The sequence below is a fragment of the Xiphias gladius genome, chromosome 5 (assembly GCF_016859285.1).
Source record: "Xiphias gladius isolate SHS-SW01 ecotype Sanya breed wild chromosome 5, ASM1685928v1, whole genome shotgun sequence".
NCBI lineage: Eukaryota > Metazoa > Chordata > Actinopteri > Istiophoriformes > Xiphiidae > Xiphias > Xiphias gladius.
The window spans coordinates 17,318,314-17,336,609 of NC_053404.1; the positions used below are offsets into that span (position 1 = coordinate 17,318,314).

At 39.9% G+C, this 18,296-nt stretch overlaps 1 protein-coding gene across 1 annotated transcript in view; it reads left to right on the forward strand.

Annotated features, from left to right (window-relative positions):
- The window catches only part of tmx3b (thioredoxin related transmembrane protein 3b), a 33,129-nt gene extending 15,455 nt beyond the window's left edge, over positions 1 to 17,674 (forward strand). Inside the window, exons 11-16 of the mRNA XM_040127232.1 lie at positions 1,722 to 1,779; positions 1,997 to 2,050; positions 5,288 to 5,344; positions 8,515 to 8,644; positions 10,112 to 10,180; positions 14,322 to 17,674. Of these exons, the coding sequence (XP_039983166.1) occupies positions 1,722 to 1,779; positions 1,997 to 2,050; positions 5,288 to 5,344; positions 8,515 to 8,644; positions 10,112 to 10,180; positions 14,322 to 14,591 (638 nt within the window). The 3' untranslated portion in view covers positions 14,592 to 17,674. The remainder of the gene's footprint in view (positions 1 to 1,721; positions 1,780 to 1,996; positions 2,051 to 5,287; positions 5,345 to 8,514; positions 8,645 to 10,111; positions 10,181 to 14,321) is intronic.
- The last annotated feature ends 622 nt before the right edge of the window (positions 17,675 to 18,296 follow it).

An 18,296-nucleotide genomic window follows, 5' to 3' on the forward strand; every position in this document is an offset into this window, starting at 1 on the left:
CTTGATTCCAGAGGGTAGCAGGCTGAGAAACCGTTTCATGTTTTCGGCAACATGCAGGAAGTCTATCTGGACAAGTATAGACTCTCGAAAGAAAGAAATTAGAAGAAATTAATAACAAAGCTACAATGCCCATGAAAATAATGTACGAAATAACAGAGACATTCCGCATGGTGATGCTGTAAGAAAGTATATGACTTTATTTAAAAAAAAAAAAAAAAAGGTTTACAAATGGTAGCTTTATTAATTGTTAATAAATGTAATTCTTTGTCGATCAGTTAATCACCCTCTACAATTTGGGGTTGCCAGGTTGTGAAAAATCTCTTTTGGCTGACGTTTATCTTCTATCGTCTTTTTAGCTCTTTAGCTCTCCAGTGGACTGTGTGAGGTTTTATCTGCTAGAGAGGGGATATAGAGCGTCTGGACAACTGCAGACTGGATAGGTTATGTAAAGAACCCCTTTAGCTATCAGCTTTGTAGAAAGTGAGTCTTTATTAACATTTTTCCTTGTACACTTGACATCTTATTAGAAATCTAAAAGGTATGAGTATTTGTGATTGGTTTATCAGCATTTATAACGTCATTGTTACCATAGAGAAGTGATCAAAGTAGGCAAAAGGAATTTGAACACCCTGACAACCCAAATGTTGTTCTTAGGAATGGCTTCGAACTGAGCTATAAAGCATGAAAAAAAGACTGATTAACCATAATTTAAGCCATTAGTGCCAGCTCATAAACCCCTTATAAAAGGTGCATTATTAGAGAGTGGTACCTTTTTTAAACCTGAAATTGTGGTGTTTCTTAAAAACATTTGCTTATACTAAATGTCCTGTAATAGCAATAGAGAAGAGTGGCTGTATTCTTTCTGACAATAATGAATATGGCTGTCCTGATTAACCAGGACTGTAGTTAATTCAGCTACGTCGACAGTGGAATCTGGGCACTTAGCTACAAGACTGTACAGAGTTAATTACGCACATTTTCACAGGTTGTATTCCCATGAGGAGGCACTGAAGAAAAAACCCCACACAGTAAACCATAAATAAACAGTTTTCACTGCATTCCCAAGGACCACATATGTATACAACCAAAGTTATTCTGGGAATGATGCATACAGTATAGAGACTGTAAATATTCCCCTATACAGTAGGATTAGAACGTAAAACAGGCATACATTTTAAAAGTGGTTTCATGGATTAACTACCTCTTCCTTTTCCACTCTTGCCACTAGAAGCATTATTTGTATGTAAAATATTTTCCCTTTTCACGATGCCAAGCTGTCCACCGTTTTCACATAACCTTAACCTTGCCATATAACTACCATGAGTGACCAGCAGGGGGCAGGCTGGCACTCTTGTCCGAGCGACAATGGGTTTCTAGCCTCAAACACTACAAGTCTGGATAACAGACCTTTTAAGTTGTGTAAGTTTTTTTTTTTTTTAAGTAGACCTATTTGTCATGTCGCGGGTTTGGGATTTGAATGGCATGGAAATAGCTCTTCTACCAGAAACTGACCACTTCTTTCCTGTTCAACCAAGCATAAACCCTAAGCTAGTTTAATGTTTGAGTGATGAATGAAGATAGCGCTCCCGTGCCTCTTCCTTTCTTATCCCCTGTTGAGAGGTGATGCGTCTCCTCCAGAGCCTTTTATCTGCCTGCCATTGTCCTCTCGTCCTGTTCTTGTGTGTGTGATTGTGATTTGTAATCCCTCTCTGCCCCCTCAGGTAAATTGGTGGCGATTGCAGTCATCGATGACAAGGACCCCACAGAGGAGAGTGGCAGGTACAAAGAACAGGGAAATTAAAAAGCGTGGCTCTATATAAATTACTCCCATACACTCCCGCACTTACCAGAATAGTTGCGCTTTTAAGTGCAGAGCTTTCAAATAAAGATAAGACTTGATGTCGTTGTTTGGATTTCCCCACAAATTGCAGGCATCGGCTAAAAAAAGGTTAGACTCCGACTTGTGGTATTTCACTATCTTCTCATTTGCTTTTAGATTAAAGAGCTTGATTCAGAGGGTGGCGAAGGAGTACAGAGAACATTTTAACAGGTAAGGCACGGATATGTGACGAGGTCAAAGAGGAATGTCCAATTTATACATTTATTCTAGGATGTGCGCTCACTGGGGAATGCCGTCTGTCTATTCACATGCAGGTTTATGCCTTTGTCAGGGCATGTCTGGTTTCACTGAGGTTCTGTAGAAAGGTAATTATGCAAAATGTCAGCTTCCAAATATAGGTGTTCTTTTCAGCTGTCAGTCAAAAACTCAGTGTTACTTGTATTAATGCATAATTTTATGTTTTCTCCAGTCGCAGTTGTGCAGTAACAACTGGAGATGAGATGTTTATGTTAAGAACTGCCTCGTTTGACCCGTTCTTTTACGGATTGGAAAATTGCACCAACTACAGAAAGGAAACGCATTTAAAATGACCACGTTGCTTCATCAGATAGATTTCTGTATCTCAAACGGCCATGATCAAAGTTTTTCTTCCTCTCCAGACATTCCCATTAGGACTGATTGAATTACACAGATCCCTATCATCCATTAGACTACTATCCGCCACACTACCCAGTACTGTTTTTTTTTTTTTTTGAAGACTTTCGAGTTTGAGATCCCCACTGAGACGAGAGCTGCCTGAAGTGTTCTGACACACCTAAACGGTACTCATAATTAGAAGTCGCAGGCTCGACTGTCGCCCCCGGTGGTGGATGGAGGCAACAGATCAACAGATCATAGGTGGTGACTGACATTTGAATGAGCTGACACCATTTGATGCATTAATAAATGTCGTGGTATTCAGCTCACCCACCATTTGTAGCGTTTTGACAGAACAGTGAATGCAAATCTCAGATCTGAGAGGGAACCAGTCTGTGTGGTCTTTTTTATTGGGGGGGGGGCAGGCATGTGCCCACATGTGCGCAAATTGTACTTGTGAGAGAGTCTGATTTTGTCAATTGGTGGGTGTGAATTGAGTTGAAATTCTGCACTAGCCATTATTTTCTTGGCGTTTTTGCACAAGCTGATGCACGGAAGGTTGGTGCAACATAGAGAGACATGAATCTTTATCATGGGTAAAGCCTGTGAGGTGCATTGTCACAAACTGAAACCTTTGACCCATGACTTTCTGTCCATAAATTATTCTGGACTCAAAGCTTCGATCCTAAGAACAACATTTTTAACGTTTCAAACAGTAGATAAAGTGACAAACAGTAGATAAAGTTAGCTGGTGAACATACTGAACAATTAGCAGCTAAAGGGCCAAATATTTCTCCCAGGAGTTAGTTCAAAACGTAACTAAACGGAGGGTGATTATTAGACTTACATATTCTAGGGTGCCAGAAACACAGCTCTGTGTCTGCTGGATGTGTAAATGGGCAACTGTTTCTGAACATGTTGGCTATATCAAAATTATAAGGTATAATATATCCTTGTTATAATATATATTGGCACCAAGTGGCCAAAATTTATAAACTAATGCTGGTGTAAGAATATGTTGAAGCCACTGTGAATTTAAAATTATTGACTTTGGTAGCCTCCAGTGGTAGTATGAAAAAAGACACAGTGACAGCATTGAAAGCCAGTACGCAACCCCCCTGGCCACTGATAAATAGGCTAAAAGCATTAAACGTATATACTGCGCCAATTCTAATTGGGATGGTCTCATTCTTCTAATAAAAAAACACATGCCATGCTATAATCACATAACACTTGAAAATACAGTGGCTTTATGTTTGGTAGAATTTAAAAATTTCTTGTGCTGATCAATGGTTTAAATCCGTAAACACTTACAGTTCCAGCATCGCTTTTGTCTGACAAGCCTGCTGGTTGCAAAGGTCACACAATCTTTCTGTGGAATATTCTTGGCTGTTATAAACCACCTCCTGTAATTTGGCAATGGTTAAAATGCTGTTCAGACCGATTAGTTTATCTACCGAGGAGCAAAATATTTGAACGCCCACTTTCCCGGGAATATTAATTCTGTTAGAATGTGGTTTACAAAAAAAAAACAAAAAAAAAACACTATCTACTCCTCGAGAGCCATAAGACATGACCAATAAGGTCAATAAATATCTATCTACATTTATAAATAATTTATAAGTTGAATGGATAAGTAAGGCACTTACTCATTTCCAGGGGGAACATTTAAGTACATAGTGGAAATCCCCGCTGACAGCATTTGCAAGAAAGTTTTATTGCACTTTCTTGCCTTCAGAGTGCTCCATGCCTCCTCACACACGTACAAGTTTCTCAGTCGGCTACTCACCCTTTTTGGCCAGTCTATTCAGCGGACTGGCCAAGAAGTGTCCTCGGAAGGAGGATGGACATATAGTGCTTGGGAACCAGACCTGTAAATATTAAAGTTAATGATTGGTTAAAGTATTATTAATTAATTTAATTAATAAATTTGATTTTTTATTAAAGTAAAAAAACAAAAAAAACAAAACAACAACAAACGGAATTTTGTTTTTACATCATATTTTGTGTACCTCAATCTCATATCCCCAAATTCCCCCTATCATTGTTGGACATGTTGATTATTTTTCAACTATTTCTGATCCGTAACTCGCAGGGCTGCAACCTTAAGAGCAAAAGTTAGAAGCTGCCTTTTTGATGAGCTTTATTCCCAGTCTGGCCCCCTATTGTCAGCAAGATTATCACTAACACAGAATGATTTTATATTGCATCCACTGGCATTATTATATAGTTCAGACTCTTCATAATCATGTCATTGATATAAGCACAGGCAGTATTGTCTAGCACCCAGGGGGAAAATGCGCTAGATGTAGCTGTGATTCAATATGAATGTAATATATATGTAGAGGCCCCTATAATCAGTCATTCAGTGGAAGTCACTGGCTTCCCCGGACTTGTGCAACCCCCTTCCCTAGCCTACTCACAATACACTCTGCTCAGACATAGTGCAGTACAATGAGATACAAATTGAATTCCTCCTCCCGCCTTATCGTTTAGATAAATCACCTGAGTCTTTTCTGTGGTGGAAAAGATGAGGAGAAACAGGAGACGGCATATGATGGAGCTTTGGGGATATTTTTCCCCTTCTGCAGTAACAAAAGTGATCCCGGGTTTGCACAGCGAAGACATTCGATTGCATTTAATGTGGTTTCATATTTGTGTTCTATTGTGAAGGAGAGTTTGTGTCCCAGTTTGTTCTAGGTTATGCAGTCCATGGAGACGGGGAAAAAAGTGCTCATTTTGCTCTAGTGTCTGTTGTTTTTGATGCCCTGTTTCGCTTTCTCATGCCACTGATTTGTCTTGTATCTCCAGAGACTTCCAGTTTGGCCACATGGATGGGAATGACTACATTAACAGCCTCATTATGGGGTGAGTGTCTCATATCCAGCCTCCCTCTCTCTTCTCATGTCATCCTCCTCTTTCTCTACCTCATGTTACCTTCTGTCAGCTACTTATCCAGATCTGCACTGACTTGTAAAGGCAGCCTCTGCCATTAAAGATGCTCTCTTGTGGAGAAGTCAATTAATGGGTGGACTGTCGTTTCTTTTTTAGTGCTCTTGGCAATTTAACCCCCCCGAGTCACACACACGCAAATGAAAAAACACACAAAGATGCAAAAGCTCTTGCAAATCTGCCTGTGTGAGAGTAGGATAGTGAGGAGTATATGAGGAATTTACGGATAAGGCTATGCCTGGATTAAATCTATAGTGGTTGTGTCTTTTAATAGCTTGCAAGCGCTAATGATGCAGCAAGACCCTGCTGCAGTAGCCCCGCGCCCAGGCTGAGGCTGACTGTTGGGGTGTCATGCTCGGAGAGGCCCTGCTACTGACATTCCACACTTTTAATTAGACAGAACCCCACTAGTGTTACAGGCCAGCAGGGCTGTAGCAGTTGGCGTGTCTCTTTTGTGTCTACCAACGTACAGTATCTAATTATGTGTGCCTTTTGTATAATGTTGTGTGTATGTTTGTGTGAGAATCTGTGAGTGTAATAGCCTGCTGCAGGATGTTATTTTAATTTGAGCGTGTTATTGTTTTGTATGAGGGAGATTATAGCAGACATGCTCTCCTAAGTCCTCTGTAATTAAAAGTGTGTCAGTGAGTACAGTAAAAGTTGTATTGGAAATATGACTACATTCACCCGACACACTCCAGACAGGCGGTGTTTATATTTAAGGATAAAAGAGGTGATTAGCCCTCATAATTTTGTAGGAGTACATACGATATGTATTTTGCTGGGTTTTACAGGACTGAATTTGGCCGCTGTAGCACAGGATTAATTGCCCTCCTTTGAGGAATGAAATCCTGGCCTGTCAATGTCCACTAATCCTCTCCCTTAGGAGGGCCATGGAAATAAATCTGATGGCTTTTTATCCCTCGTCCTGTCATCACAGCGATTACTGTGTTCTGGCAGCGGTCTGTCTGGCATAATGCTGCCCCTGCTTTCACCAGATGCACATACACACACTCGTGAATGCACACATATACACACAAACAACATGAGCACCACTCTATGTCCAAGCCTGTCTCTGCCTCTGTTTAAATGTAGGATTATCGCTAACCCCTCATATGGAATGCATTGTGGGCTGTGAAAAACTAAAAGCGATGTGAGGAGACTGAAAAGTCTGTGTGTGAAGGGAAGAATTGGATGACTAGAAAGATCATTATTACCATGCAAAACTAGCGGACATTAAGTATACAATGAATGCCAATTCCCTGATTCTATTGTTTTTCAGTTTTCAGTGGTTTTATCAAAGAATACCAGGGTTTTCTAAAGAACAGTTTCAACTCTTTGTCAAGATTTTGTCCCCATGCATTCAAAATGTAGGTTTTCAAAATGTGGGATAATCATTATCACAGTTTACAATTAGGTTTTTAATTAAGTTCTCTTAAGTTCTCTTAATCAATTTTTATATGTTTTTTAAAAAATGTATTATTTTTTTATTTTTTTTAAAAAGATTTCCAACATTTCGTGTTGTTGTTGAGAGTTGATGAAAAGATTGATACCGCTCACTTGTCTGTGTGTTTAGTTAGAGCTAATACTACGCGCAGTTAGCTTACAGCAGCTTAGAACAGCATGTTCGCCAAGATATTGTTTCCCCATGTAACTTCCCCTAAAACCACAATTCGTTTTTTTCGTCTTAAACCCCAAATTTCAGTTTGTGTGAACAAAAGAGATACAAGAAGTTATTTAGGGGGTTTTAGATGTTCTTACCGATTTATTTCAAGAGATGTTATCAATCTCCTTGTCTAACTCTTGGCAAGTTGTCAAATAAATGTTGAACTATTCCTTTAAAAAAAAAAAAAACCTTTTAAATGAAATTTTATGCTAATGCTAACTTTGGCTTGTATACAATTCCTGCATGGTTTTAAAGTAAAAAGAATACATTAGCCCTAATTATATGGCAGCTGTTTTTGGCTTGTTTGCCTTCTGCCAGATGTAATTCTATAGAGTATAGTATATGACCCTTCATTATGGGCGGCAAACCCCCAACAGTCTCCACTCACAGAGGTGAATAGGCTAATCCATATTTATTTTAAATGGGTGCCATCTGTTGGAGTAGGCTGGATGTCAGATGGAAATAAACATTCGTAATGTGTGTGTGTGTGTGTGTGTGTGTGTGCGCGTGTGTGTGTGTGTGTGTGTATACACGTAATTGCAAATCTCAGCTGGACAGAGTAGTGAGGTGTTGTGTATTTGCACTCCTGATCTCAGCTGGATGGTGGATTGGGACAGTGATGGATATGTGTTCGCGTGCGTGCAATTTGTTGCCTGGTTGAGTAAACCGGCGGGGATGTGAGGTGGCAGCGCCATGATGGACTGTTTATGTGCCTGTGTATGTATCTAAGAGCTCGGATACCTTATCTAAGCTACACTTTGGTGTTGTGCGAGACATGTGAAAGAGGGATTGCTTGTTCATACTACCTTGTTTGTTATGTCACTGAGTTTTGAAATTCCTCAGCTGATTTTGTCGAAATAGGTGGACTGGAGAGTGTACAGTGTGTATACTTCTGTTACGGTGTTTTCTGTTCAAATGAAGCAAGATGACTGGACCACTGGGCCTCTTTTGTATACGTTTTGTACGTGTCTCAGAATAGAGGCAGAACCGCTTTCCTCTGGACTCCACTGCAATTCACTTGTCAGCCGTAATTTGTAAAGGTCTCTTTTTAACTGTGACCGGCACAGACCCATAAAGCCCCTGAGTTGTGCACTGTTTGCATAAAAGATAGAAGAAATGGCACATTGAAATAAACAAGGCTGCATTGCCTTTCTCCTTTTTGGAAAAAAAAATTCCACTTTGAATGAATGCCCATGGGAAAAGTTAGGTTGCTCTGAGCACAAAGGGTTTGTTTATCTCACTCTTGTTTTCTCTTTGTTACAATTTGTTCTTTAAGAAACCACAATCTGTAATTTGTTCCCATGTAATGATGCACTTTGATAATGGCCTTCCAAGGTGCTGAGGATAAGAAAGATTAAAAGCTGTATTTCCTGTTTTGTTTTTTTTTGTTTTTTTGTTTTTTTTGTTTTGGGTTTCTCAGCGAGGTGACGGTGCCCTCTGTTATCATCCTCAACACATCCAACGAGCAGTACTTCCTGCCCAGTGAGCCAATTGAGACCATGGAGCAGCTGGTCCAATTCATCAGCAGTGTTCTGAACGGTTCTGCACAGGTCCATATCTTCTCCTCTTCCCTCCCTCCTCTCCCTTTCCTGCTTTCTGTTTAGACATTCAGTTCACTATAGCCCTTTCCCTTCATCCCCTGGTGTTGTACCATTGTAATCACACCAGTAGTCTCTATTAATCAAGCATGTTGACTTGCATTTTAAGTCCTATGTGGTAAATATTTGAACCAGATGATGTATTTTTGCAATCTCCTTTTACATGTTTAGATTTCATATTGCTGTCCCTTTGAACAGATTATCTACAATAATTCTGTCTTCTAAGTCAAACATTGAGATTACTACATGACTTGGTAACGTAGTGTGTACACTAATCTGGAAAAGAAATGTCACCTCTTTCCCTGCACTACACTAAAGTCACCAGATGAATGAAACCATAAGCCAAACAGCCAGAGGTCCTGTCCTTTTTTTTCCTGGAGAGGTCTGGGCTATTTTTTGCTTGCCAAAACAAACCACCTCCCACAAAATAAACAGCAACAGAAACCTCCATGTTTCTGCAGTCCAGTTCCAGGCAAAGCCTTGACAGTTTCAGCCTCTTCACGTCATGCTGGTAATGTTTGCCAAGAGGTGTCTCAAGGCTAGTGTGTGCTCCATGTAGAAATGCACAGAATAATATGTGATGAGTGCATTAATTAAATTTAAAATAATGCAGAGGGTGGGAAAAAGTAAATGTTAGATTTTCAGGGTGTTTTTTTTTGTCTTCTTTCTTTTTCTCAGGGAATGTGGAGAGCGGAATTTTTCCCCACACAAGTTGTAGAATTTTTGAGTGTCTTTTAATAAGCGGCATGAAAAGCACGAACACTAAGGCACACAGGCGACGCGTTTAGCTACACATGAAGCATGAACCAGCCAGAGGAGGACAGAGTTGACAGGCTGTGGCATCTCTCTAGCAGTTTTTAGGGGATAGTTAATTTTTTTAAAAAGTATATCCCTATCCTCTCCTCTTGTGGTGCATAGGCCGGCTTCAGTTTTTTAAGTCCCCTGTCCTTTGCTTCTTTGCAATTAAGAAAGAACTCCAACAACATGCTATAAAATGGTTCGTATAATCTTCTCAAACTATTTATGCAGTCCTCGCACAGTATAAGTCTGCTACAGCTGCTTCCACAAAAATCATCTCATGCCCACCTTCACCTCCTTCACAGAAGTCCCTGCTTAGTCAGAGCTCACTAATTGGCCATCCTGATGAATTTGCATCAGGACAGATCACTCACTGACTGCCCAGGTGCTTTTGCCCGTAAATGAGCTCAGACTGAACAGAACTGCTGGACGGTGAACAAACCACAGTCGAGCACATCAGATAATTTTGTGCAGGGAAGCGGTTAATGAAACAATATTCTAAATGTTTGGGAAGAATGGATGAAACCCTGCATATATACTACATAAGTGGTGAATATAAAATTGGCATAGTCTAGAAATAGTAGCTCCTCTATCTCCATTAAATTATCTTTCTCCCTGCAGGCATATGGAGGTGATGGCATCATTCAGAGGATCAAACGTGTGGCCTTTGATGCCAGATCCACCATTATGGTAAGTCGCTGAGGGTTCATTCCAGGCTGCTACATTTAGACATGCAGAGAATGTTTCCTAGGGGTAATGTAGCTGAAGTTCCAAATGCTCAAGTAGATTTGTGTTATGTAAATAAACCATATATATTTTAATTAGTTAGCACTATAAGTGCTTAAATGTAATGCACATCAGGTTAAATTTAAGACATTTAACAATAAATAATTACAAGTTATTTGACTGAGATTCTGTCTCTCCTTTTTGCCCACTATGCACCTAAAATAAAGCTCCAAATAGATATATTTAGTTTTAGTTATTGAGGTTATTTTTACAAGTAGATATGTCACTGTGGCTTTAGTTAAACTTGCATTAATACATTTTTTTTTGGCTGCTTGGGAGCAGCACAACAAGTTGTAAAGACAACAGTTGCATTTCTGGCAACCTGACAAATTTAGGTTCCATATACACACTACTTTTAGCTTTGTTTTGTTCCCCACCAGCTCCTGAGGGAAGTAATTGGCGCCACTATGTTCACCAGCTAGTTGCTAACTTTGTCTCTCTGCTGTTTGGTTCTGAAACGGTAGCATATGGTGGCTTTAGCTTGGAAGCACTATTGATGAGAGCAGTGAGAGCAAATCAGAACAGTAAAGTTGTGGTCCGTAAAACCAAAACAACGAGCTGAACGACACTAAAACGTTTCGCAGAGGTGAGAGAAACTGTACAGTTGGGTGATAACTCCCTGTGGGTTTGTCACTACCGATCTACTACTTTACCTCTGTAATTAAACCATTCATGCTTCATTGCATTCCTCACCTTGAGTGTATTTGTCATTTAGGGTACATACCGTATACTGCACTGTATATGCAACCTGCTCCAAGTTCTGTGACAGTGTAGAACAAATGTCCAAACGCCCTGCACCTTCCCTCTGGGTGAAAAACAGCATTTAGGGGACATGACTGAGTGTAAGAGTGAGCATATGCAAGGCAGGCAGCAAACACAGTATGGGGACAAATAAACAGCAGTAGGAGTAGGAAAAGGTGGAGTGATGAGGGAGGAGGAAATGGTCAGGAGGCTGAGCTTGCTTTTCCTCTCATTTTTACTCTAAGTAGTCGGTTCTTTTGGGAGAACTGGTGTTTATTTTGCACTGGGTGTGATGGGAATGTAAATACAGCTGTGTTGTAATGCTCCCCAGTTGGAACAGTTGTACTGTAACCATGGGTAAAGTTTAACCCTGCCCTTAACAATGTCCTTAAAGGGATATAGAGAACTCCCAAAAGAAACTAGTACATTTTATTGAGAAATAAGATGACATTGAAGGTGAAATGACTCCTGGAACTTAATCCCAGAGCACAAAAAAAATGCTTTTAGAAATAACTTTATCAAAGATTTAATTCTGTTGCTGTCAGGTCAGGTTGGACAGTTGGGTTTTAAAATAAATCAGTTGAAGAATCACACCTGTCAGAAAAAAGGTAAAAGTTTTAATCCCATAAATAATAAATAGCTGTTTAAGAGCATAGTGAGCAGGGTTTTTATTTGTCTCTCAATTGCAACAGCAAAAAAAAATAAGAATCCATGTGTGAAGGGCTTGTCTTACACCTGCAAGAGAAAGGAAATGCTGTTTCCTCCTTGCGTTCCTAAATTTAGCGAGCTGCAAACCACACCATGGCTAGTCTTGCTCACATTGACATGATATGGTACAAAGCAGATAGGCAGCAGCCATCACCTTGCCCCCGGAGAGCTAATCTAAATGCGCGTCTGACAGGAGCATGAGCAAGCAGCCACATTAGGCCCAATGACTCAGCCAGCTGTGTTAGCATAGCATACCCATCTCTACCTCATCTAGCATCACAGAGCACCGGCAATTACCATTCCTCTTCCAGTGACAATGACTGGAGGGAGTGTGAATATTCCTCTTCTCAGCTCAGTGGCTGACAGAAGTTGTGACTGAATACTGCCTTCTAGGTACATTGTCTCTGATGTATCCTGTTACATTAAGGCCAGATGACTCATTTGTCACCGAGATCATTCAAAGAAGAACTTGCAAAGTTGTCCTTCAGTTACTCGGCTGTTGTTGTGCCTGAAGGAGATGAGGGATTGGTACATGTCATAAAAAGGTTCAATTTTATATGCGGGCTCTGGACACTGATGTGAATGAGTGAGAGGTGCTTTAATCATGACCAGGGAGCAGATCAACTCCAGAACATCTTGTTGTTTTTGTGCATTTGCTGTATTTCATTCACTTCCATTTACTTCGTTCATTCCCTTAGCGGCTTCAAAGGGTTTCACTCCAAAGCAAGTTAAATCTACAATATGTACACATAGAAAATACAAGTATTGGCAGTTTAAATGTAGTGAAGTATCAGGGATTGAGTCTCATTTACAGTATGTGCGTGCATGCGACCTTTGCACAAATGCAGGTACAGTATGCAGTCGAGTTACTGTGTGAGCATGTCGTCAAGGATGGTGAGGCCCATGATAGGAAGATAGAAAGATAGTGTGGGTACGAAGAAAATACCTTCACACAGACTAGTGTATAAAGGTGGACTTTTGCTTGTGTTTGAAGTTTGAGACTTCTTTATTTATTTCAGTTCAAACTCTACGGTCTAAAGTACAAGAGATCCAAAGGATTGCAGATAAAAGGGTAAAACTCTCCAATATGGTCATCAGCGTAAAACAAAAGAAACAAACAAGACAGCACAGTGCAAGAGAAAACACAAACTGTATAACATAATACAGAATCCTAAAATTACATGACACAAATTTAATTAATACTAAAGTATTACAGCCTGCTCATGTTTCTGCAAATGATTTGTGACCTGCCTTCTAAACACACTTGCTGAGCTTAATGGCATAATGCAAATGAATGAATAAATGAATGCATAATAATACAGTATCCACGCTAAAAACATAAAAGCCTGGCTGCGATTTTCCCACAAATATTTTTCGATCTGCCCTCTAAACAGGATTTTGAATTCCCTCCACCTAATGGGAGGCTGTTTACTATAGCAAACACTTTTATTAAATAGCCAGATATTCGCTCCAGAACGGCTCCATTACACTGAACAGGCTGAGAGGAAGGAAAGAAATTGAGATAAATTATTAGCGTGTTTTGTTGTTTTAATAAGGATTGACTTATTTGAGCTCTGGGCCCCTATTGACCCACATTTTGTCACAGTCTCAGTGAATGCAGTGCATGAACACTGTTTCCTGTAAGTTATCATCATTTACAGTGCACATGGCAGGCTACACATGCCAACTTCATTATATTATATAGCGCACCAGACATTACTATTCCTCTTAATGGTTGTTTGTGGTAATATAATAATAATAATATAATCAGACTGAATTACCTTTTATTTTTTCTTCATTGATTCAGTTAGCTGGTTATTGTTTTGTTTTGTTATTATTTATTATTGTAAAGTTATTGAAAATGGGGAAAATACGAACAATAAGTTTGTGTTTATTTGTCTGCAAACCATTTAGTTTTTGTTCAACTTTTTATACGCCAACAGAGAAGGTTGAATAAAAATGTATGGTTCCTCCATTTGGACTCTCTGGCTGATTTTGAATTCTCAGCGCAAATTTGCAGGTCCAAGTTCACCAAAGCTGAACCCTATGCTTGGTTTAATTTCACCTCCGTGATCGTATCCCCTGATTGCGGCGATGTCATTGGAATGACTTGGTTTTGCAACGAAATTTTGCCAGTTTTAAATACTGCTGTGTCCAGGCCTTTAGTCGGACCGGCAAAGCTCTGATTGGTCAGTTGTTTCTATGACCATGTGAAACAGCCCTCCATTGGCAAAACTGCGTGTGTGTACTACCAATCACATTTTCACTTTACCAAAGTAGCACACAGGGAATCCAGCGCTGAGGTCTGGGGATTTTGGGTTGCCTTATGTTTTGCAGATGAAAATGCTTCTAATTGTATGTTTATATTTACATCAAGAGCACAGTGAGAAAAGTAGAGATCATGTTCTTGTGTACTGTGAAAGAAAGCTCATATATTGTTCTCACTTCTGTCCTTTCTTGCTGTCTCATTTTCCCATTATTTCTATATTTTCCTCTTCTCTGTCAAACTTCAATACGTCGCCATACTGTCCCTCCCTCACTCGTCCCGTTTTTTTGTCTTCCTTTCATCTTCCTCTTGTGTCCTTTCCAACATCAGTCAGTGTTTCGCAGCTCTCCGCTGCTGGGCTGCTTCCTGTTCGGCCTACCGCTGGGTGTAATTAGCCTGATGTGCTATGGCATCTGCACGGCCGAGTCGGATGACGGTTCGGATGACATAGATGCGCTCAAGAGGGAGGGCCTCACCGACGAGGAGGAGGAAGAGGAGGAGGAGAGGCAACGCACCGCTGAGCTGGAGGGCCCCGAAGAAGGAGAGAATGAGGAAGAGGATGCTGGAGAGAAGGATCCTGGGGAAAAGAAAACAGATTAACAAAGGGGCTCCCGCCGGATAGAGAATGATAGGCCTAGTCAAATGCAGTGAAATGAAAATCAAAGACATTTCAGTGTATTACTGTTGTGCGTCTTTGTTTTTCATCTCACTTGCCATCAAAGCCCCTCTAGCACAGACTGTTGTCCTATCTTTGAGTTCTGTGTGTGTCAGTGTGTAAGATCAGCTGCTCAGTGAAGCCATCGAATCCTGTTTAAAACTGAAAGCCTTTTTAATGATGGAGCGTAAACACATAATAATATCTTTATTTGTAAAGCACTTTCAGTTACGAAGTGCTTCGCGGAGCAATGGAATACCGAAAGATCATAATAAACACAACGTAGGATAGAAACATTAAAATGGACATAGGATAAAAACATTAAGGCACAATAAATGTAAAGTAAAATACAGCGAGAAATGGCAGAAGCTAAAGGCAGACAGTAGATTGTGAACATAAAAAGGCCCCTATCTGTACAGGTTTGTTTTGAGAAGGGACTTGAAGGTTGACACTGACGTGGCGAGCCAGAGTTCTTCTGGCAAGGCGTCCAAAAGTCAAGGGGCCTTGACAGCGAATGCTCTGTCACCTCCAGTCACTAATCTCGATTATGTTAAGAGGAGAAGGGATGGCTGTGAACCAAACATACCACTTATTTATTATAATTCAACCAACCAGTGGTCCATTCCATGTGATGTGTGACCCTTTCTCTGACTTTGTTAGGTTGTTGTTTTGGAACCACTTTAATGCCCTTATTATATCTTCTTTTTATTGTCATATTCCAATTGCTTCTATTGTTTTTTTTTTTTTTGTGTTTAATTTTGATTTACTATAATATCCTGCAGTAGTAGAAACAGATGAATCTTGCCTTCGAACTGAATAGAACATAAATACACGGCATCATTTCGTATACCTCTACCTTTCAACCCAAAGTGTAGACTTATCATGTATAGTGATTGATGTGTGTAGAAAGCATAAGAAGTGCCCAAGAAGGAAAATCTGCCATAAATGAATTGTGCTTTTTCTATTGTCTGTTACTGCCTGGAAACATTTCTTCTTCTTTTTTTTTTAGGGGTGCAAAGTGCCGAGACAGTCATGCATTTCAACTTATTTTTCATGCCAGCCACCTGTTAGTGTCCATTTATGTAGACAGTTGATGGAAAAAAAAAAAGCAGGAGTATTTATTCGTATCAGTCGGTCTGATACCAGAATATGGCATGTGCACTTTTTTTTTTTTTTTACCCATTTCCACCCAACATGACCAACCTGCTACAATTTCTTAGTGTAGATGGGTCGTACCTATATTGCAGACTCCCATAATATGCATCAGTAGCTCCTGTGGCTCCTAACAACTCATATTCCTCAGGAAGACTGGCTCTGTCTGTTTCCATATTTCAATCTGTCCTCGACCACTGGTTTCTATATTGAATTCAGTAGGCAGGTTGAAGTTTACATCCTGATGCACTGAGACACACACTAAGCGTACAAAATATTCGGACAGTCTTCCTACCACTGAGTTTTCCTCCTTTTTTTGTTATAATCCACCATATTCAGTTAGCTAATGGCTTAGAGACCCTTCCCTGTCCTATTTTCATAACCTTGTGACTAAAGTGTATATAATGGCTGAAATCAAGTGAGGGTTCTTGCTTTCTCCTGAGTTCACCTGGACGCCTATTTCATGAAGAAAGCGTTCCTAATACCGGCTACACCGAGTCTTATACCATTTTTATGAAAAATGCAGAGTGGGCCCTGTTGGATTTTGGGTCCAGTGGTGCTTCAGTGGCAGGACTCGCAAGTCAAACCACCTGAAAACATGTTTCATTTTTCATTTTATTATCTATTGTATCAAATTAAATATTTGTGACTAAAGAAGGAAAAAAAAATAAAAAATAAAGGTAACACAACACTCAAAAACTCGGTGTGATTTTCAGATTTGATTTACATTGGCATTTCTCTTGATTGGTGCGTGGAAATACCTTACATTGCCTTTTACAGCCCCGCCCACTTCAGGCCAGTGGTTAATGACCACTACGTTTCCTCATTTGGCTGGTGTAATCATGCTGGAGCCCATGCCTCGAAGTAGGGAGGTGATGATTTAATTTGAAGCTACGTTCAACATTTTGGTAAATGAGCTTATCCACTTTCTTGCCGAGAATTACACGAGAAAGGCAATTGCACTCTCATGTCTGCACAGCAAATACAAAGCTAGTTTCCTCCTTAGTATTTGTACAGGTGAAATAAACAAGATAAAACATGTTAATTGGTGAGTTTTAGAGGGAAAACCAGGCTGAGCTAAGCTACGCGGCTGCTGGCTATAGATTCATATTTACTGTGCAGACACGAGCGCGGGATCCCAAGAAAGTGAAAAAGTACTTTCATGAATGTCGAACAATTCCTTTAAAGATGTACGGCAATTTTGTTATTTGCTCTGCATTTGCTTTACACTGGTCATTCGAACATGCATTATAATTAATGCTCAGAGCCTAAAAGGAAGTATAGTAAGTTTGGAATGAATAAAAAAGGATTCCTCTCAAGGGAACTATCAATATATGGCGATGAATAAGTGTGAAAGATCATTCTTGACCTTGGGAACAGTAGTTTAACAGAGGAATCTTAACTCAGGTCCACTTCTTAGCTTCTTTTCTGAGCTTTCAACTGCATCTCGAGTAGTGACAACTGAGCGGACCTTCAGTTAAGATATTTTCAAATGTTTTGGGCTGTTTATTCTGTTACTGGGTAAAGGTAATCCCCATTCCGTACCCCTGTTTTATAACCTTTTTACAAAGTGTAGCTGAGTAATAAGATGGCTTCAGGTTTTGTTTTTCATTGTTACTCATTTCATTGTGCTTTTTCATCTTGTGACTTGATTGACTTAGGCACCTCAACCTAAGCACACCTGTTGTTTTTTTAAATACGGAGGTCATCTGTATTATTACTGTGAAACTGCACTAAAGGAAACCATGCCCTCGTCTTGCCTTCTGGTCTTTGTAGTCGCCTACCATTCTCTGCCAAACTTCCTCTTTGGGGTTGAATTGAGAGTGTCACACTTTATTACTGGTTTGGAAGATTGAAATAAAGATTGTCCTCTTTTCTTCTCGTTGACTGTTTTTTTTTTTTTTTTGTCGTTTCTGGTGAACATATGCTCTTGTCTGCTTCTTTTCACTTAAATTATCTGCCTGTCTTCCATTTCGACATCTGTTTCTCCATCTATCTCCAATTATCACACATTTTTCCCCTACCGGTATGATTCTTGGTAGAGGTGTCTACTCAATTATGCCCGATATAATCACATTTTTGGAGATCTAGCTTTAACCGCTGCTGATTGCATTTCTTGGTGTGAAACTCATTTATTTCCTCTCTTTAGGGAATGACAGCGCTTACAAGTCAAACTCAGAAACGTGACTTTACATAATGAAAATGCACAATGTCACAGCACAGTTCGTGGAGCCTGACCCTCATACAGTTTGAGAGAGAGAGAGAAAAATGTTTTGCTGTTGGAAAGTTTAATTGGTTGTTTTCAGCTTTGATAACGGAGGACAATGTTCATTTTTCCAATGGATGTCATTTTGGGGATAAATTACCACAAAGGGGGAGATAATTTATTACTACATCAGAATAAGTGTCACTGAGTGGTGCTGATGCAAAAAGTAATTCATCGCTCAATTACCTCGCTATATATTTCTGAGAATGAGTTTCATCGTGTGGCTAATGCA